General features: G+C 36.0%; 1 protein-coding gene across 40 annotated transcripts in view; it reads left to right on the forward strand.

The window, feature by feature from the left end:
* Positions 1-22,009, forward strand: part of C2CD5 (C2 calcium dependent domain containing 5) — an 87,918-nt gene that overhangs the window by 47,382 nt on the left and 18,527 nt on the right. For 31 of the 40 annotated variants that reach the window (XM_012175207.4, XM_042247417.1, XM_042247423.1 and 28 more), the window contains 9 exons: positions 969-1,083; positions 4,180-4,275; positions 10,492-10,683; positions 14,095-14,281; positions 16,078-16,242; positions 18,115-18,255; positions 20,838-20,901; positions 21,292-21,353; positions 21,576-21,674. In XM_012175207.4, the coding sequence (XP_012030597.2) occupies positions 969-1,083; positions 4,180-4,275; positions 10,492-10,683; positions 14,095-14,281; positions 16,078-16,242; positions 18,115-18,255; positions 20,838-20,901; positions 21,292-21,353; positions 21,576-21,674 (1,121 nt within the window). The remainder of the gene's footprint in view (positions 1-968; positions 1,084-4,179; positions 4,276-10,491; positions 10,684-14,094; positions 14,282-16,077; positions 16,243-18,114; positions 18,256-20,837; positions 20,902-21,291; positions 21,354-21,575; positions 21,675-22,009) is intronic. The other 9 variants (XM_060414187.1, XM_060414190.1, XM_060414197.1 and 6 more) reach the window with 1 other exon arrangement.

Raw genomic sequence — 22,009 nt, forward strand, 5'->3', positions numbered from 1 at the left:
AGAGTTGACCAGGTTTTTTCTTTTCCAAATTGTTCCCAAATGGAATTGGTCACAAAAAAAGAAACAATTTAGGATATGCTGATATAGACCATTTCTGTTTTTAACATCTTTGCGCATGAAAAGTTAACTATATATGCAGCTGCTGTTCATCAGTAGTTTGCAGCTAAATGCAAGTAATTAGAAAGTGTATGTGACAGATGTTCCATCTATAACGCTCCATTGCAAGCAATGTTGGCCTACCCTATGGTAATAAAATGTGATTCTGTGATTCGAAAGCATTTTCTTAATGACAGAGCTATATATGGAGTTTCAGTGTTCTTTCTGAAATTTGTCCTTATGTACATTAACTGGATTCTTCGTGCTAATGTTTCCAGTGTATTTGCTTTCTTTATTTTGAATTGGCCAGTCCCTTTATTTCTTGTCACGTTGCTTCAGGACCCACATCTCTTTAGAAGGATGGCTACAGATGGCTTTCTGCTTTTTAATGTTGATAAATCTATGCCTTGCAGAGAACCCAGACTGTATTGCATTATTAAAAATTAAGTACCAGGAAATGAAATCAGAATTTAAAATAAATTTATGGATATGACTCAAGGTGCTCACTCAGTGAGGTGAGACATAGGAAGTCCTTTTAGTTTAAGATTAGAGTCTGAAAACTCTGGGTCTACCTTTCAAATTGTGTCTCATAAAACAGATCCCTATAGATAGCCCTAAAGCAATAAAGCAAATAGAACTAGAGGATTTATTTTCTAGCACCTGAGTTTAAAATGTTAAACTTCTTGAGAAGTAGCATTAAATGAAAATGTTAATAAGCTTTTTGAGAACTAGCATTTTAAAGATGTGAAGTTTGAAAACCTGTTGTGGAATAGTAGTTCTTTGCCTTCCAGAGTATGTGTACTTTAAATATTTCTTGTTCAAATAGACAATGTGCTATTGAATAGTGAACTGATTTAAAATTTATTTTTCAGATGAACCAGAAACTCGAGATGCATGGTGGGCAGAAATCAGACAAGAAATAAAATCCCATGCCAAAGCACTAGGCTGTCATGCTGTAGTGGGCTACAGTGAATCAACTAGCATCTGGTAAATGATGATAACAACTTGATTTTCTAGATGCTGTAGTTTACAGATTGTCATCTGAAAGGGGAAAAGCTTTAGGCAGATACGGAGAAAAGAAGAAAAGTGGATTGATCCAGTTAGCATGGGCTTTTTTAGAATACATCAGGAGGAGGTTCATATGCTATCTTTACTGCTTAATTTTCCTGAAACTTCAGGAAAATTGCTCTACTCCTCCAAGCCTCAGTTTATATGTTGGAGACAATAACTACCTATCAGTTAAGGTTATTGAGACATTAAATGAGAATATAATACTGGCACACAGCAAGTATTAACTCCAGGCGTACTTTACTCCAGTTTGTGACTCCACCAGCTCCTTCCTCTGGGATTTTGAAACCCTTAATCTATTGTAAATGAACCGCCGTGTGTCTTTCAAATTCATTGGTAAACTCTTCTGCCTTTATTAATGAACTATAACTTAACTTTTTCCCACCAACAAATCTCCCTAATGCTGTCCAGTTAGGAAGGGACTTCCATACTCAGTTCTCAATTTCTTTTTCGCCTTTCATTTGGACAACCTCTTCCCCATTTAAGTCCGTGCCGATCCACTGTTCAGGATTTTCTACCTCCAAAACTTTTTTCTGCTCTTTTTCCTGCCTGTCTCCTCCAGTTAAACACATTATCTCCCTTCTAACAGCCTGTCCTTGTGCTTTCTCGTTCTCAAGTCCTCTAGCCTCAGTTGAGTTTCAACCTTCTTTTAACTTCATTATCACATGGAACTGTTCCTCTTTAAAAATTTTAAACCATAAAATTTCACTGTTGGATCACAACCTGATATTTTCCTACCCATTCCATTTGCTTATTTATTTCTAGTTTATTTTGGCCCTTCTCTTAATCAAGAGTTTTCCCAGTTCTTTACTTATGTTCTGATTTTATGCCGTCTGCCATCCTTGAACCCTACTTTCCACTCCTTCAGAAGTTGGTAATAGATGTCATCTAGACACTGTTTGACCTTATGCTGTCTAATTTTTCCACCTTCTGTTGGGTAATTCTTAACTGCCAGCTATTACATGGATAACTTTCTTGTGGTGGTGCTGATCATTTTTGTTGGAAAACAAATGATTAGACTGTAATAAATGAGGATGTTACAGAGCCATGCTGTTTCATTCTCTAAGGATCTTTTTTTTTTCTTTGCAGACCATATATTATACTCTTTTTAAAAAACAACTTTATTGATGTATAATAGGCATATAATCTCACATGTTTAAAGTGCATTACTTTGAAAAGTTCTCACATAAGTTTTATGTGAAACCATAAAAGTCAGGAAACCATTATTATCATGAAACCATTAGCATCAGTTGTGAAACCATGAAATCATTAGTGTCGAGACAGTCAACACATATATCACCCCCAAAGCTTCTCTATATTCCTTTGTACTCTTTCGCTTCAGTCCCTTCTCATCCCACCCCTGTCACAGGATATACTGCTCATCTGCTTTCTATCACTAGAATAAATTTTCACTTTTATAGAATTTTATGTAAATAGAATCTTAACATTATGCAGTCCTTTTTGTTTAATTAATTTCACTCAGCATGTTTAAGTTGAGATTAAATTGAGTGTCATCCCTGTAACAGTTAGTAAGAACCTGTTCCTTTTCATTGCTGAGTAGTACTCCTTTGTATATATTATACCCTTGAACTGCTCTGTTCTCATAGAAGCTGTTCTACTTTTGTTAACCTACTAACCGTGTTAGGCTTATCCTACCTTTCCCCAGTAGATAGTCTTGCTCTATTTGTGGATTTATTTTCATAAACTTTCAGCTCTTAGGGGTATAGTTTTAGAAGACAGTTCTTACCATCAGATTCACATTCTCCTGGAGAATTATGACAAGCATAATACATTGTATGGTAGAGATATCCCAGTATATCTTAGGATCCTAGAGGGCTATAGGTTAGGAAGATTGGAAGAAAGTTTTAATGAAGTAACTGAAGCTTGAACTGTATCCTTGAGAAATGAGTTATATCATGAAGAGAAAAGGCATAAGGAGGGTTTTCAGGGTGAAAAGAGTAGCATGTGGAGAAGGCCAGAGGTATGGATTCAGTTGCTGGAGATAAGTCAGAGATGCAGGAGTCTACAGAAATGAGTCCAATTCATTTACTTAGAAGTTTGCATTCACCTGATGTAAGCTTCTGTTTTCCCTGGAGACCTCAGAAAATCTTTGTATTTAGATCCTGTCTTTACTAGTTTTTTCTGTTCTAACCCGTCCTACTTACTATTACTGGATTTAGTTCCCTGCAGTGCACACCTTGAAATGCACACCTGCTCTAGTAGCTATTTGATTCAGTGCCTTCTGTGGCTTTGTGTTTTTTTTATATTCTCAGTGTGCATTTAACTGTTAGAAGCTTGGCCTCTTGCAGATCATTTCTTTTATGGCCTTGCTTCTTGTCCATTTACTTTGTTTCAAGTGTATTGTCCCTAGGTTGCTACTTTTCCCATTAGCTTTGAGTGATCTCATTCATAAATTCAATAATTATGTTGATTGTTTTTTGGTTTTCAGGTTGGATAATATGTAATAAAGAGTTTCAGATAATTCTTTGGAAAATCGGTTTTTATCATGTATATAATATGATGTAGCTTAAGCTCTGTCTAGTATACTTTGTATGTTTGTGTCAGTTGTCTTTTTATTATTAAGTTTAAATTAAGCTAAAGCAATATAGATATTTACATAGTTGTGCTTTTAGAATAATTTTAATGAAATTCAATATTCATTTAAAGAGTATTTTATTACAGTTTAATGGGCTAGCAATATAGTTTGTTACTACCATTATTTTTAAACATTCCAGTCTTTATAAGCTTTGCCATATTTTAAAGGAATTATCACTAATACTATATCTTTTACAATTTTTAAGTGACAAAGAATACTCTTTGTCTTCATTTTAACAATGTTACTTCTATTTTCTATCCTAGATTTAGGAGGTAATCCTGTGATAATAATATTTAGTAAAGTCTATCTTAAATTTAAATTGTCACCTTGGTAATGACTTTGATATTTAACATTTTCCAGAGTTAGACTGCCTGAAAATATTAACTTGGTTATGTTTGTTTTTTTTTTTTCTTTTGTAGTGAAGAGGTCTGTATTTTATCTGCATCCGGCACGGCAGCTGTACTGAACCCTAGATTTTTGCAGGATGGCACCGTGGAGGGCTGTTTGGAACAGAGGTTGTCACGACAGCATGGCTTATTTTCCTTAAGGGTAGAGAAGGGAGAGTTTGACTTTCTTCTCAGAGCTGGGATAATCCTTCTCTATGAGGGCGGGTTACACGGGTGCAGTGTAGAAATCAGGACCAGGCACTTGACTGATTTTCACCTAATCCATAGCAACACCATAGCAACAAAGAAGTATTGGGTTCTGCACTGCATGATGCACGTTGTTATTTTTAATATCTCAGTAAATGGCACATGTGATTACCAATTGAAGAATTTCAGGTATACATTTTTGTGTTTGCTGCAATGTAGAAGTAATTTCTTTTGAGTTTTCTCTTCCTTTCTTTTCCTTTTGTCTTACCTCCAAAATAAGAAAAGGTCATGAAACAATTTCCATAAAGAAAATTCCTAATTTACAAAACAGACACTATGTTGTACTAAAATTATATATGAAAGGTTCAATTATGTATAAAAACCTTGTGAAATATGACTTTAAGATATGTTAAAGAGAAAGTAAAAGTGAAAGCATTAGGTAAAACGAGACTGCCTTTTGGTTTATTTGATTATTGGTTCCTTTAATCTGTTAGTGTCCATAAATGATGAGGTTATCAACTATATATACAGAAAGCTGTAAGTATGATACCAGAGCTTGCCTGAATAATATAAATCTTAAATACTTCTTACCTAACACTATGCATATTTTCCCCCAGTATTAATGTAGGGAAGAAAGCCAAAAAAAAAAAAAAAACCAAACTATATGTTATCAAATTTAGTATAAATTTGCAAGTCTCTGTAGCCAAGAAAGATATATTATTCAGACCTTGGTCATTTTCTTCGTTTGTCAGTATTAAACATGGATTTTGACCATAATATGTTTCAGAGCATTAAAAGTCATGGTAAATAATAGGAAAGTGAAGGTTGGACATTTTGAAGTATACTAAACAATTGGAATATTCTGTTGAGGAAACTGACTTTGCCAGTGAGTTGTCCCAGTGCTGCCGTATAGTTCTTGCTTATGTCAGTAGCTTCCATTCTTTAGTAGGTAGAAGCCTAATTTAATGAACAGCCTTTCTCATGCAGTTTGATTGTTTCCATATTATGGCTTGGATGGACACATGAAATTATTAGTGCTTACTAAAGAAAATTTGAAAAAATGTAGGAGGGTAGAAGGAAGAAAAAAATTCCCTAGGATGTCAGTATTTAGAGATTATCCATCTTGTACATTTCATATTTCAACTGTTTTCTTACTTTCTTTGCATTTCTTCTTTGGGATGGTTTTGATCACCGCCTCCTGTACAGTATTATGAACCTCCGTCCATAGTTCTTCAGGCACTCTATCAGATCTAATTCCTTAACTGTTTGTTACTTCTACTGCATAATCGTAAGGGATTTGATTTAATCATATGTAAATGGTCTAGTGGCTTTCCCTACTTTCTTCAATTTAAGTCTGAATTTTGCAATAAGAAGTTCGTGATTGGAACCACAGTCAGCTCCTGCTCTTGTTTTTGCTGACTGTATAGAGCTTTTCTACCTTCAGCTGCAAAAATCTGATTTTGGTGTTGACCATCTGATGATATTCACGAGTAGAGTCTTTTGTGTTAGTGGAAGAGGGTGTTTGCCATGACCAATGCGTTCTCTTGGCAAAACTCTCTTAGTCTTTGCCCTACTTCATTTTGTACTCTTAAGGCCAAACTTGCCTGTTACTACAGGTATTTCATGACTTCCTACTTTTGCATTCCAGTCCCCTATGATGAAAAGGACATCTTTTTTGGTGTTGGTTCTAGAAGGTCTTGTAGGGCTTCACAGAACTGTTCAGCTTCTTTAGCATAAGTGATTGGGGCCTAGATTTGGATTAGTGTGCTATTGAATGGTTTGTCTTGGAAATAAACAGAGATCATTCTGTCATTTGTGATATTGTACGCAAGTACTGCATTTCGGACTCTTGTTGTCTATGAGGGCTACTCCATTTCTTCTAAGGGATTCTTGCCCACTAGTAGATATAATAGAAATAATGTAGATATAATGGAGATAATAGTAGATACAATGGTCATCTGAATTAAATTCGCCCATTCCACTTCATTTTAGTTCACTGATTCCTGAAATGTCGATGTTCACTCTTGCCATCTCCTGTTTGAACACTTCCAATTAACCTCGATTCATGGACCTAACATTCCAGGTTATGAATGTTTTCTATGCAATATTGTACTTTACAGCATCGGACTTTATGTCCATCACCAGTCACAAAATGCAAAAAGGCAACATAGTTGTCTGAGGAAGCCTTACAAATAGTTGAGCAAAGAAGAGAAGTGAAAGGCAAAGGAGACAAGGAAAGATATATCCATCTGAATGCAGAAGTCCAAAAAATATCAAAGAGAGATAAGAAAGCCTTCCTCAGCGATCAGTGCAAAGAAATAGAGGAAAACAATAGAATAGGAAAGACTAGAGATCTCTTTAAGAAAATTAGAGACACCGAGGGAACATTTCATGCAAAGATGGGCACAATAAAAGGACAGGAATGGTATGGACCTAACAGAAGCAGAAGATATTAAGAAGAGGTGGCAAGAATACACAGAAGAACTATACAAAAGAGATCTTAATCACCCAGATAACCACAATGGTGTGATCACTCACGTACAGCCAGACATCCTGGAATGTGAAGTCAAGTGGGCCTTAGGAAGCATCACTACAAACAGAGCTAGTGGAGATGATGGAATTCCAGCTGAGCTATTTCAAATCCTAAAAGATGATGCTGTGGAAGTGCTGTACTCAATATGCCAGCAAATTTGGGAAACAGAAGTGGCCACAGGACTGGCAAAGGTCAGTTTTCATTCCAATCCCAAAGAAAGGCAATGCCAAAGAATGTTCAAACTACCACACAATTGCACTCTTCTCACACACTAGCAAAGTAATGCTGAAAATTCTCCAAGCTAGGTTTCAACATTACATGAACCATGAACTTCCAGATGTTCAAGCTGAATTTAGAAAAGGCAGAGGAACCAGAGACCAAATTGCCAACATCCACTATCATAGAAAAAGCAAGAGAATTCCAGAAAAAATCTATTTCATTGACTACGCCAAAGCCTTTGTGTAGATCACAAAAAATTGTGGAAAATTCTTAAAGAGATGGAAATACCAGACAACCTTACCTGCCTCCTGAGAAATCTATATGTAGGTCAAGAAGCAACAGTTAGAACTGGACATGGAACCAGCAATAGTTCAGTTCAGTCCAGTCGCTCAGTTGTGTCCAACTCTTAGCTACTCCATGAATCGCAGCACGCCAGGCCTCCCTGTCCATCACCATCTCCTGGAGTTCACTCAGACTCATGTCCATCGAGTCCGTGATGCCATCCAGCCATCTCATCCTTTGTCGTCCCCTTCTCCTCCTGCCCCCAGTCCCTCCCAGCATCAGAGTCTTTTCCAGTGAGTCAGCTCTTCACATGAGGTGGCCAAAGTACTGGAGTTTCAGCTTTAGTATCATTTCTTCCAAAGAAATCCCAGGGCTGATCTCCTTCAGAATGGACTGGTTGGATCTCCTTGCAGTCCAAGGGACTCTCAAGAGTCTTCTCCAACACCACAGTTCAAAAGCATCAATTCTTCAGCGCTCAGCCTTCTTCACAGTCCAACTCTCTCATCCATAAATGACCACTGGAAAAACCATAGCCTTGACTAGACGGACCTTAGTTGGCAAAGTAACGTCTCTGCTTTTGAACATGCTGTCTAGATTGGTCATGACTTTTCTTCCAAGGAGTAAGCATCTTTTAATTTCATGGCTGCAATCACCATCTGCAGTGATTTTGGACTGGTTCCAAATAGGGAAAGGAGTACATCAAGGCTATATATTATTACCCTGCTTATTTAACTTATATGCAGAGTACATCATGCAAAATGCCAGACTGGGTTAAGCACAAGCTGAAATGAAGATTGCTGGGAGAAATATCAGTAACCTCAGATATGCAGATGACACCACCATTATGGCAGAAAGTAAAGAGGAACTAAAGGGCCTCTTGATGAAGTGAAAGAGGAGAGTGAAAAAAATGGCTTAATACTCAGCATTCAGAAAACTAAGACCATGGCATCTGGTCCCATCACTTCATGGCAAATAGATGGGAAAACAGTGGAAACAGTGACAGACTTTATTTTCTTGGGCCTCAAAATCACTGCAGATGGTGACTGCAGCCATGAAATTAAAAAACGCTTGCTCCTTGGAAGAAAAGCTGACCAACCTAGGCAACATAGTAAAAAGCTGAGACATTACTTTGCTGACTAAAGTCCATCTAGTTCAAAAGCATGGTTTTCCAGTAGTCATGTGCATGTGAGAGGTGGACCATAAAGGAAGCTGAATGCCAAAGAATTGATGCTTTTAAACTGTGATATTGGAGAAGACTCTTGATATTTCCTTGTACAGTAAGGAGATCAAACCAGTCAATCCTAAAAGAAATCAAACCCGAGTATTCATTAGAAGGACTGATGCTAAAGCTGAAGCTCCAATAACTGACTCATTGGAAAAGACCCTGATGCTAGGAAAGATTGAAGGTGGGAGGAGAAGGGAGCGACAGAGGATGAGATGGTTGGATGTCTTCACCAACTTAATGGACAGGAGTTTGAGCAAGCTCTGGCAGTTGGTGATGGACTGGGAAGCCTCATGTCATGCAGTCCATGGGGTCGCAAAGAGACACAACTGAGTGAACTGAACTGAACATTTTAGCACTTTTATTCTTTATGTTATATGATGTTATACCACCTGTGTTCAAATTTTTTGGAGTTATTTGGTTAAAAATCGTCCCAGTTTTCATCTTTCTGTGTCCCCCTTGTACCACATGGGCTTTGGATTCAAACAAACTGATGTTAAAATCTGATGTCTGCTACTTAGTACTTTTTGTGACTGAGCAAATTACTTAGCATCTCAGCTGGGTTTCAGGCCAAGTGAGACTAGGTTTTGTTTCCCTGTGCTTGGCGTCATATTGAAGGGGGTGTTCATGTAGCTATAGTTTTCTTACTTAATCTTTAAAAAAAATAGAACCTGAGTAGACACTGTTGTTCCAGTTTTATAGAGGAGACTCTTAGGTTAAATGACTTGCTCAGGCTCACAGCTCTGCTCATATCTGTTTCCCCTGTTACTTCTAATAAGCCAGAATGCCATCCCAACAGTAAAAGAATAATATCTGGGAGAAACTTAATTTAATTTAGAGGCTTACTGAGAAAATTCTGTAAAATAATGTATGCAAAGAATCTGTGCAAAGCCTGATTCCTGGGAAATGTAGTAACTTGTAAACTTTTGGATGAAACAGAATTGAGAACCCACATCTTTTCAGAGCCATGGACGTGACTGTGAAATCCTGCTGTTCTCCATGGAGTTTCTCTCTTCCCTCCCTATTCTCCTGATTTCTTCAGATTTAATGACTGAAAACAAAACTTAATCATTCTAAAGTGATTTCATAAGCAGCCTATTACAGTAGACATTTTACAGTGAATGAGAAGGTTGTGGGTTGTTCGTTTGTGGTTCATGTATGATGGATGTTCATTTCTGAAACCCAGGTGTTTTGTTTTCTCTGAAAGGCTACAGCAGACATTAGAAATTAGAAACTTTAGAGTGTCTAGCTTTGACTTTTTTCCCCTTTTAAATACATTTGTTTCTAACTATAGATTTTTTTCAAATTGGTTGTTTTTTTCCCTTAGGAATTATTTTCTGATTTTATGTGTATTATCTTTTCAGATAATAAAAGCATATCACTCTTGTTATCTAGCCATTTCTAAAAATATTTAATTTTTAATTGATTGATGATTGGTTTGCAATATTGGTTTGATTTCTGTCATACATCAGCCATTCATTTTTATGTTGTATCCTAAAGGAGAAACCATTGGAATAATAGTGGGTTTTGTCAGGTCATCAAACATAAGAATTGAGGGAAGGGAAATATGTATACCAGTGGCTGATTCATGTTGAGGTTTGACAGAAAACAAACAAAATTCTGTAAAGCAAATATCCTTCAATTAAAAAATTAAAAAAAAATAATCGATAGAAAATGCCTCTCTACTTGTATAAGCCTCTTCTTCCATAACAGAGTGTGTGGTTCTGATTTCCTATTTATTTCTTATCAAACATAGTGGTACCTGTTATGGTCAAAGTTATGATATAATTTGTACACAGGTACTGGATAGATAATATTTGTTTTCGGAAAAATGCATAGAATTTTCAAGAATGCCTTTTTTCCCCTTAATGTATCCATACAGGCTAGAAGAAAATTTGCCTGTAGGCTGTGGATTTTGCCATATACCATATGATGAACTGAATATGCCATTTCCAGCTCATCTCACATACTGCAATAACTGTAGGAAACAAAAAGTTCCTGATGTTCTCTTCACAACCATAGACCTTCCAGTGGATGCAACAGTTATTGGAAAAGGTTGTCTCATTCAAGCAAGGTATGTTTGTGAAGACAGTACTTGGGGTCCTTGCAGGAATATAGAGTATGAAGTCAAATAGACATATATGATCCATATGATTTTACTGTATGGAAAATTGGAAGGAAAAATAGTCCTCTTTATGAGACTCAGATAAACTTGTATGCAAAAAGTCTTAAACATTGAAATTAGGTACAAATGTTTATTATTATGAAGATTATTAACTAACCTGTCACAGGTGAGGGATGTGACTCAGTATGCTTTAATGACGTTAAATATCTGATACATTTTGGAAGTTGACTTTTTGTTCTTTTTAAGAATGGTGCTGTGTGGTTTGTTGTTGTTGTTGTTTTTAAACAATTTCAGTTAGCTGTCAAGAGTTCTCTTTAAAGTGTGCTGGAATAGGAAATTAGAAGGAACACAGGAAACAGCTGCAGCTATCTAGGTCACTAACAACTGCCAGGCTGCCAAATCCATGGAGCATTTCTGTCCTCATTTAAGGTCTCAGCAATAATCACACAGCTGATCATTTTCTCCTTGAAATTCATGACTTCACAGTGCCACACATCCTTTTTTCCTACCTTTATATATAGTCTTCATTCCTCCTCATATCTTATTCCTTGAGAGCCGTGAGTTCAGACCCTCTTCTCAACGCTCTCTCGCTAGTTGAAGTCATCAACTCCTATATATCTGTATTCTGTCTGTAACTCTAGGACTCCTAAATTTATAGCTCTGGTTCAGAGCTTTCTTCTGAGCTTCAGACCCATATATTTTGCTGTCTACTTTACACCCCACTTTCATAAGCATCTAATACTTGTTACATATTGAACTGCTGATTTTATCCATTTCTTTCATATTGGTCTTTCCTGTTTTCATAAGTGATACTTGCTCTTTCTTCATTGCAAATATGGTATTCTTAGACATTGTTTTCTTTCCTAACCTCCCCACATCAGAGTTATTTCAAAAGCATGTTATATTTTCTTCTAAAATATATTTCTAATCTATTTCCTTTTTGCTTTCATTCCCTCTTGCATCTTAGACCTTCCGTTTAGAATTGTTTCTCTTTCACCTGAGTTATCTCCTTGGGTATTTGTTTTGATGGATCTGTTGATGGTGAACTATTTTTACATGTCTGAAAATGAGCCTACTTTATCTTTAAACAGTATCTTTGGCTAGCACATTTCTTTAAGCACATTGGAGATAACTCTTCCGCTGCCTTCTGGCCTTCATTGCAACTGTTGAGAAAAACCTACTAGACTAACTGTTCTTCTTTTGAAGTTTGTCTATTTTTTTCCCCCTCAGGCTGTGTGCAAGCTATTTTATTTGTCTTCACTTTTCTTCAGTTTCCCTGTAGAGTGTTAGGTATGGAGTTCTCTTTATCCTAATTGTTATACCTTGGACATCTTGAATTTATAGAATGGTATCTTTCATGTGTTTTAAAAAAATTTAGGTTAGTTCTGTGATTCGTCTGTTCTCTTGTCTTGATATTCCAATTAAAGTATGTGAGACTTTCTGACTGCCTCTTCTATGTCTGTTACTTTCTTATCTATATTTTTAATCTTTTTATTTCTTATGTTATATTTTGGATATTTTCTTATCTTTCAGTGCTTTAGTTTTGTCTTCAGCTATCTTTAATATGCTGTTATGCCTAATAATTGGGTTTAAAATTTTTGATTTTTTATTTCCAGAAGTTGTATTTTATTCTTTTTCAAATCTGATACCACTTACTATAGTCTGTGTTTAATTCTGTAACTGATGATTTTAATATCTAAAACATTTTTTTTCCTGTTGTTTCTGCTGGTTATTGTTCATTGTGTTTTACTTGCTTTGGCAAATATTGTAAAAAGTCCTGTGTGCCCTTCGCCTGGCTTCCCTGATTGGTGACATCTTACACAGTCGTAGTAGGGTATCAGCTAGGATAATGACACTGTTATAATGGTTTTAACTATGCTCCAGACCTGAATCAGTTTTACATTTTTAATACTTGCATTCATTTAAGTATTTGTGTGTGTGTATATATGTCTATGCAGTATTATCCAACAAATAGATTGTGTAAACCACCATCATAGTCAAGATACACAGTTGTTCACCACCACAAAAGAACTTCCTTATGCTACCCACTTATATTTATACCCTGTATTGCCCCTTGCCCTGGTCCTGTGATGCTTTTAGGAAGATTTTTTAAAGTACATAGTTTATCCAGTTTTTTTTTTTTCTTCTTCTTCTTTTAGTAATCTTCTTCAACAGTTCTCAGAGTATGGCCCTTAGACCAGTAGCATCACCATCCTGGGGGAATGTATAGAAATGCAAATTGAGGCTCTGTGCCAGAACTGTTGACTCGGAAACCCTAGGGATTAAGCCCAGCAATTGTTTTTTAACAAGCCCTCCAGGTGGTTCTGATGCAAGCCTATATTTGAAAACTGCTGGCCTGAGCAGCCTGGCTTACCAGTTTGGGGATCTTCTCTTCATCTTTTCAGTCAACTTTTTAGTCCAAGCTTTTGTTGTCTGTCACCTAAGTAGCTCTTGTTCACCATTCCCACATCAGTTCTCTTTGCACCATTCTCTGTGTAGCAGTATAAATGATGTCCTAAAATATACATTAGATCATGTTATTTCTTAAAATCTATCTGGCGTTCCCATTGCTGGTAGAATAAAATCAGACTCTTCACCGTGACCAATCCTGACATAGTCATGCCCATGCTTAACTGCATCCTCCTCTGTGCTGCCCTCACCCTTGCTCACTTCACTGGAGCTACAATGGTCTCCTTTTGGTTCTTGTAATATGCCAACTTTATTCCATCATTGTCTTTCTCCAGCAGTCCCAATTCCATCTTGTCTTTAAGATCCTGGCTCAGGTGTTATCTCTGCTCTGAGGCCTTCTGTCCAGGTATTCTTTCTTCACCTGGTTTTTTTCCTGCACACACCTGATTCTTAAGCGTTGTCTGCAGTTGCTTTGTTTCTTTGCCTTTTTTTATTACTCCTCCCCTGGAATACGGTCAAGAGCAGGGTCTCGGTGTTTTATTCATTGCTCACCACCTAGAACAGTGCCTGGCACATGGTAGGTACTCAAGTTTTATATTCTTTTAATGAGTAAATTAACTTTTTTTTCTCTATTGTCCACCCATTATATGATCATGTGGAGTTATGAAACCTAAGATTTAAAACTATATTCTCTGATGATTTTGATTACTATTTGTTTCATTTCTAGAGAGTTTGAGTTTTTTTTTCCTTTTGTTTATCAAAATGGGACTTTTAGCAAAAGTGTGTACGGTGAAAAAATGGCAGAAAGGATTATTGATAAAACATAATAAGCCCATCTGAAGCAAGTAAATGTTTTTCATCAAGCACATTTTTAGGACGTTTTAAAAATTGGATATTGCTTAAGATGGTATCAGGAACACTGTCCACTGACTACGTTATTTTCCTTAATAGATTGTGTCGCTTAAAAAAGAAGGCACAGGCAGAAGCAAATGCCACAGCCATCAGTAATCTCTTGCCATTTATGGAATATGAAGTACATACTCAGCTAATGAATAAACTAAAACTCAAAGCAATGAATGCTTTATTTGGACTGAGAATTCAGATCACAGTGGGCGAAAATATGTTGATGGGCTTAGCGGTAAGTTTCAAGATGTTTTGTTTTTGTTTTGTGATTCATGTAGTTGTAGATTCTGTTTTATGTGATTCAAAGAGTCTTTTAAGAAGACTTAGCTAAAAAATGGGCATAAAGACTTCTAAAGGCTAGGGGAAAAGAAATCCAGTGATAGACTTTCAGATACTTTTATATTTCTTTATGAAATTATTATTTGAAATTAAATTAATAAACATATAAATTTATATTTATGTTATTATTCTATTTTTGTATTAAGATTATAATTCTTATGGTCACATTTCTAAGAATTACCATGTAGACCTTATTTTCTAAGTTGGCCACCATTGTCTGGACTTTATTATCGTTTATACAATGCTAGCATAGGGTTTTTCCTTCTCAGCATTGTTAACATTGCTGCCTCAAATACTGCCTTTTCTGAATCTTACTGATCTTTTCTTCTTGATCACTAGGGACACTCATTGTAACTGTTGGAGACTTTTTTAGTCTGTACACCTGAATCTCAAGGTCCCAAGAGTAGCTTTCATAATAGGTAATCTCTGATGAGTGTCTCCTGGGTATGTGGCACTGCACTTCTCTGGAAGGAATGGACATTATCTTAACTTTACAAGAGAAGACAGATGCCATAATAGATTGAGACTTGTCCAAAGTGATATGGTTGCACATACCAGAAGTCAGTTTCAAATGCAGGCCTGTCTAGTTCCAGAGTTTGTGTTCTCAGCCATGCTGGGTTGTTGCCTCATTAGTGAATACAGTTAAGAAAGTGTTGAGAGATGGTGCTCTAAGGCGTCATATGGTGCGGAGGGCATTCTAAGTTCGAGCATCGGAGACTGGGTTGTGGGTCCAGTCATGGACATGCGAACAAACCGGAGAAACAGCTTCTGGGGACCAGACTTCATAGAGCACCACATGCTTTCCAGGATGGACTTTAACAAAATTGGCAGTCACTTAAAACCTTTAGTAACAACAACTCTTACAATTTATGCAACTATCCAGAGTTAAAAGAATTGTCTTCTCTTTTCTCCATTCTGCTCCTTTGATGTGAACAATTTGCTATGTGTACTTTTATACATTTTTTTGCTTTCTTTCCTTACAGAAACATATTTAAACATAAAGCACATGTGTATGTGTTTTATCTTGTTTTGTATTTCCCCTAATAGGTTTTCAGTACTAATGACATGCAGTACTGTTACAAAGTCAGAATTTTATTTAATTAAATATTTAAAATAAATCTGTATCAGGTTTTCTTTCTTGGTGATTATGAAGTTAGGATGATATAGTGGAAAGTTCTTGGTTTTAAGAGTTTGAAACACATTCACATCTCTTCCCCACATTTATTGATGTGATCTTGAGTAAGGTTCCTATCCTTTCTGAACTTCAGTTTCTTTACTTGCTTTGCGTAAGTTTCCTTTTTACTTTTGCCACTTTAAAGATAAACTTTACTTGTTCATTAAATACTTACTTAATACAATTTTCAATCATATTTTCCTGAGCTATTTTTTTCTGTGCACATTATTTTTTACAGTCATGAGGAAAAATTTTAAAGTCCAGTTGTGTATGCAGAGCCAAGGAAATTGTCCTTTCACTACTGTGTCTGACCTACCCAAGGTTCTCACTGGAAGTAACCAACCCCTGTGCTACCAGTTCTGTTTTTCTATGTTCTTTTACATATGTCCTGTGCAAACACTGGTGCTAATTATCTTTTTCCTACACAGGACAAGGACCATATTTCTAAATATGAATACCAAAGGACTGTTATGATTTAGATATTTTTTTTCTCATTATTCCCCCATTATTTTTACCAGTCGGCCACCGGTGTGTATTTAGCAGCTTTACCAACGCCTGGTGGTATTCAGATTGCTGGAAAGACTCCTAATGATGGCTCATACGAGCAGCACATATCTCATATGCAGAAGAAGATAAATGACACGATTGCCAAGAATAAAGAGTTGTATGAAATCAATCCTCCGGTAAGTGAAATAAATCTCCATTGTGAATACATAAGTTATTGTTTACATGTTAGTGTATTTCTAGGTTCTATTAAGGACTTTTTCTACACTGTCTAAATTTGCTGTCCCTATTACTCATTCTTTCTCCTTCCTTTACATCCATGCTCAAATGTCTTATTTTTCAGGGAAGCCAACTCTGAACACCCTATTTAAAAAACGGTAACTCTCCCATCAATTTTTGGTACTTTGCATCTCCCTTCAGTGTTTTATTGTTTTCCGTTTCTCTTATTTCTGTGTGTCTTTATGTGTGAAGTATGTTTTTGTGTATTGCTTGATGCTCCTGGGCTTCCCTGATAGTTCAGTTGGTAAAGAATCTGCCTGCAATGCAGGAGACCCCAGTTTAAATCAGGAAGATCTGCTGCAGAAGGGCTAGGCTATCTCCAGTACTCTTGGGCTTCCCTGGTGGCTCAGCTGGTAAAGAATCCACCTGCAATGTGGGAGACCTGGGTTCGATCCCTGGGTTGGGAAGATCCCCTGGAGAAGGGAAAGCTACCCATTCCAGTATTCTGGCCTAGAGAATTCCAAGGATTGTATAGTTCATGGGGTCGCAAAGAGCTGGGCATGACTGGGTGACTTTCACTTACCTGCCTTGATGCTCCCAGTAGAATGAAGCTGCATCAGGGCTATATCCCTAATGGTTTGACCAGTTCCACCTAGTAGTAGCCTCCCGACAGATAAGTCCTTGTTGAGTAACCAAATAAATGGTTTAAATTTTTCTTTATTTAGTATGAAGAAAGATTGCTTATCTATGGCAAAAATACTAAAAAATGCAGGGTCTTTTCTTTCTCAGTTTGTAGTCACTGTAACAGGCACCCTGTCAGATTTATGTAGGGCAGATTAATGTGGAAAGCAAATAAGGTAAGGATATGAAGGTGCTGCAGATTAGCTGAGTTAGGAAATGGTGCGGTGGCAGTCTTATGTAAGGTGTGCACTAGCAGAGAACGTTGGAAACAGTTTGGAAAGACCTTTTTAAAAATAATTTCCTTGGTCTTTTTTTTTGTTTTTAAGATAGCTCTGTTATACCAACAGCAGGCTTTGTCTTTTACATTGGTGTTCTGTACATTGTGTGCATTCCGCTTTCTGTTGATGTCCTTGTGGCCAGCAGCTATTTAGAACCTCTAGTTAGCTGCAATCTTTGGCTATAAAATAGGTGAAAGTTTATAAACCCATATAAGATTGCACCATACATTTACCTTAAAGAGATCATTGTAACTGTCAAGATTTATTTAGCTTAATAAGTTGCATAGCAGATACATGTATAATATATGTATTATGTGTACAAACACAAACATAGATACGTATGTCATATACCACATTTTACTATTTGGGGCTTTGAAAAATTAACACTGCATAAGATATAAAAAATTAGAATTTTGGGGTACATAATCTTTAATTCTTTATGAGTTATTTAGGACTTTCAAATGTCGAGTAGAGAACACTGTGAGCTGGAAAACCCTCCAGTTCCCTACCAGTTGCAGTGTCCTCTTTGTACACTAGATGTCAGTGTTGCCTTGCTGTGTTTGTGATAGTTTCTGGATTATTGTATCAAGGTGGTGGTGGTGATTTAGTCCCTAAGTTGTGTCTGACTAAAAGAGATAGCCATGTAGTCTATAAAAGTTTAATTATTCCTAAAGATTATGATTAAATATAGACTATTAATACATTTTACAGATCCCCCCCGTAATTTTCTATTAATATGAAAATTCAAAACCAGACTGAAGCATACAAATATCAAATCATTGTATTGAACACCTGAAACTGCTATGTTACATGTCAACTGAAGCTCCCTTAAACAGAAAAAGATACGATATAAAGCAATTATATTTCTTTTAGGAGATATCTGAAGAGATTATAGGATCCCCCATTCCAGAACCTAGACAACGCTCAAGACTTTTGAGATCTCAGTCAGAAAGCTCTGATGAAGTTACAGAATTGGACCTTTCACATGGGAAAAAAGATGCCTTTGTTTTGGAGGTATTATTGCACTGAAATGATTTCTAAAATTTTTGGACTATAAGATATGTATTTTTACAATCAGATCCTAAATTGGTGTGATTTTTAAAATCATTACAACTTACAACTGTTATAAATGTCAAAAGAATGTTTTCTTACAGAAATTACAACAAATTTGAAGCTATAAAGACTTGGTAGTATATCTTTTGTTTAATACCAGAGGACTGATAAAATAATGTAGATGGTTTGAGAAGAAGAAATGTTGGGGTTGAAATAAAAATATTAAACTTTTAGAGCTATTTTTGTAAATTTGAATTAATTTAAATAAGGTTCTATGCCTTCACTTACTATAGTTCTTACCTACTTTATAGGTTGTAATGTTACTATAACATTTTTACATGTAAACATAATAATATAAGCACTTAGTGTTTTCTTGCTGAGTTCAGAATATGTAATCGAACTTTCATTGTAAAAATACATTCAGAACTGACTTCCCTGAAGAATAAATGTGACGTGAAAGGTTTATGGAACCTTTGCTTTCACAGATCTGCTTCCCAGGCACTCCCCTGTAGAATGCTTAGCTTTAAAAGGGTTGATGATCTTTCTTTGATCCTGAAGGAAAGGAAAATAAATGAGGATACTGAGAAATGTTTCCTGGTAAGGTGACAGATCCAAAATCACTGCAGATAGTGACTGCAGCCATGAAATTAAAAGATGCTTACTCCTTGGAAGAAAAGTTATGACCAACCTAGATAGCATATTGAAAAGCAGAGACATAACTTTGCCAACAAAGTATGGATGGATGTATGGATGTGAGAGTTGGACTGTGAAGAAGGCTGAGTGCCGAAGAATTGATGCGTTTGAACTGTGGTGTTGGAGAAGACTCTTGAGAGTCCCTTGGACTGCAAGGAGATCCAACCAGTCCCTTCTAAAGGAGATCAGCCCTGGGATTTCTTTGGAGGGAATGATGCTAAAGCTGAAACTCCAGTACTTTGGCCACCTCATGAGAAGAGTTGACTCATTGGAAAAGACTCTGATGCTGGGAGGGACTGGAGGATGAGATCACCAAGATCTCAAGCACTCTCCAAGCACAACCCATGCTTGGAGGATGCTTTTAAGAGGATGAGATGGCTGGATGGCATCACGGACTCGATGGACTTGAGTCTGAGTGAACTCTGGGAGATGGTGATGGACAGGGAGGCCTGGCGTGCTGCGATTCATGGGGTTGCAAAGAGTCGGACACAACTGAGCAACTGAACTGAACTGAAGGTGACAGTTGAGAGAAAAAATCCGACGTCTGCATCTCAGTAAAGCAGGAAGGTGATAGTAGAATTGAACTGGGTTGGGATTGGAGGCTTGAAGAGTCTAGAACAGTGCCTGTGAATGATTAGGATATCAGCTGTAGAAGATGCTCAAGGCTTAACTGAGATAAGAGTGTTACCTTGTAGAAAACTCAAACTATATGACTTTGTACGCTTTTCTCATAATTTCTACAGTCTGAGAATGGAAAAAAAGAAGCGTAGGTCAGTGAAAGATTAAGAAGTAACAAGCTCCAGGGTTCTGTTTAGAGCAGTGCTACTCAGTGTCCTGTGAAATGGCATTGGCACCAGCTGGGAGTTTGTAAGAAATTCAGACCCTGGGGCCCCTACTTCAGACCTCGTACATAAATATTTCAGTGTGGGGCCCAGGAATCTGTTTCACAAACCCTCCAGATGATTCTTAGCATTTCTTAAACCTTTATCCAGAGCATTTTTTTTTTAGAACTTCATTTTTATTTATTTATTTTTAAAAAAAATTTTTTTTTTGTGAGTGCAAATTTTAAATTGTGTATGGGATTCTAGCTAATGGGAGAATGGAAGTGCTTCAAGTGTGGACAAGAGGACAAGGTGTAGATTCAGTAAAAGGGACAGAGAGACACACGGGTTGTGCTTGGAGAGTGCTTGAGATCTTGGTGTGAAATGTTTTGGGGAATACCACAGTTGAGGTATGGCTGTGATTGTGGGTAACTGAAGCAAAGTGTAATTGAAAGTGATTCTTGACATTTCAAGGGTATGAGATAGGATTTAGACCCCCAAGGTATAGATAAATGTATGTATATGTCCAGTTGGATATGTTCACTATTTATAATTCACAATAGAATATTGAGATGTAAGAAAAATGGAGTTTGTACTTATTCTTTTAAGATATACTTTTAAATTTATCCCTATGTAATTCTGTTTTAAAGTAGTTCCATATTTAGCCAAAAGATTTTTTAAAGTTACACTTTATTAGTTTAAACAGAGGTAGTGATTGTTTATGTTATCTTTGTAAATCTTTTGAAACATGCCCTCAAAAAGACTTGAGAAAAGGCTTGGTTTTTTTAACCCAGTATACTTTGTAGTGTAAGATATTTCATTTAGAAGTATTTATAATTGTTATTGCAGTAAAGTTTATAGATTATAGAAAATTTTTTCAAATTTTATGCTTTAACTTAGGGGAAAATGGCACTACTTTTCCTTGATGCTGTATGTTTTCTATTTAATAAATAATAAAAATAATCTTAAAAATTTGAAATAACTACGTATTTATTATTTATGTGATAGGTTTAATCTTTTCATTTTCAGATTGATGACACAGATGCTATGGAAGATGTACATTCTCTCCTCACTGATGTCCCACCTCCTTCAGGTAAATAGAGAAAAATTACCTGAGAGGAGACTAGTTTTGCATATCAGTATTTCAGTTCATAATTATTATAGCACTAACTCTAAAGGTTTTATCAGTGTTACATTCTGTCATGTTCTTTGCTGCCCCAAGATAGAAAACACAGTGTTTAAAAATATTTATATTAGAACTTAGGTGAACTGATTTTTAATCCTTTTATGTTTATCATTAACCCCCCAAAATCATGCTGATTTATTAACGCGGTCTAAAGTTTCCCAGAGGTATAGAGTTTTAGAAAAAAAGAATGAGTAGATTTTACAGTTAGGATTTCATGTAATAATTGAAATGTTATCCTTTAACAACAAGAATAAATGAAATAACATCATGAGTTTTAACTGTAATTTATTTTGACAGGCTTTTATAGTTGTAATACAGAAATCATGCCTGGTATAAATAATTGGACATCTGAAATACAGGTAAACCTTTTATTCTTAATTTTAAGCAAATATAGCATGTGTGATTTTGGCAAGTTTTTTAACATGTGTCTTCTTTTTGCCTCCTTATTGCAATTAAATCTTATCTTTTTAGAAAATAATTATTATAGTAGTAGTATGGTAGTTGTTGTTTATTTTATTTTCTGTTACAGTGTATAGTTAATAATAATGAAATGACATGCCATTATATCTTCCCATATTTAGATGTTTACATCAGTAAGAGTAATCCGATTAAGCAGCCTTAACCTGACTAATCAAGCCCTTAATAAGAACTTTAATGATCTCTGTGAAAACTTGCTTAAGGTAGGAACCTTCTGACTAACTATACTTTAGTTAAAATGCCTAAGGATCATGAGATTTAAAAAGAAAAGTGCTTATATTGTCTGGAATACCTTGCACAGTGGTAGGGGCAGTTATTTTTGTTTATTTGTCAATCTTAACTTGCCACCAAGTAAAATGCCAAAGTTGTCCTCTCCATCCTAATATGCCGCAGTATAAAAGGTATATATTTTGAGTTATTTCATAGCTTTAAACTGCATAAAAATTTATATTTATAAATTTTAAAAACTCCTCTTTCTTATGTTTTTATGACTTAGAAATATGACTAAATCTTACTATCTGCTTAGATATTAAAACTG

This window comes from Ovis aries, chromosome 3, assembly GCF_016772045.2.
Source record: "Ovis aries strain OAR_USU_Benz2616 breed Rambouillet chromosome 3, ARS-UI_Ramb_v3.0, whole genome shotgun sequence".
Classification (NCBI taxonomy): domain Eukaryota; kingdom Metazoa; phylum Chordata; class Mammalia; order Artiodactyla; family Bovidae; genus Ovis; species Ovis aries.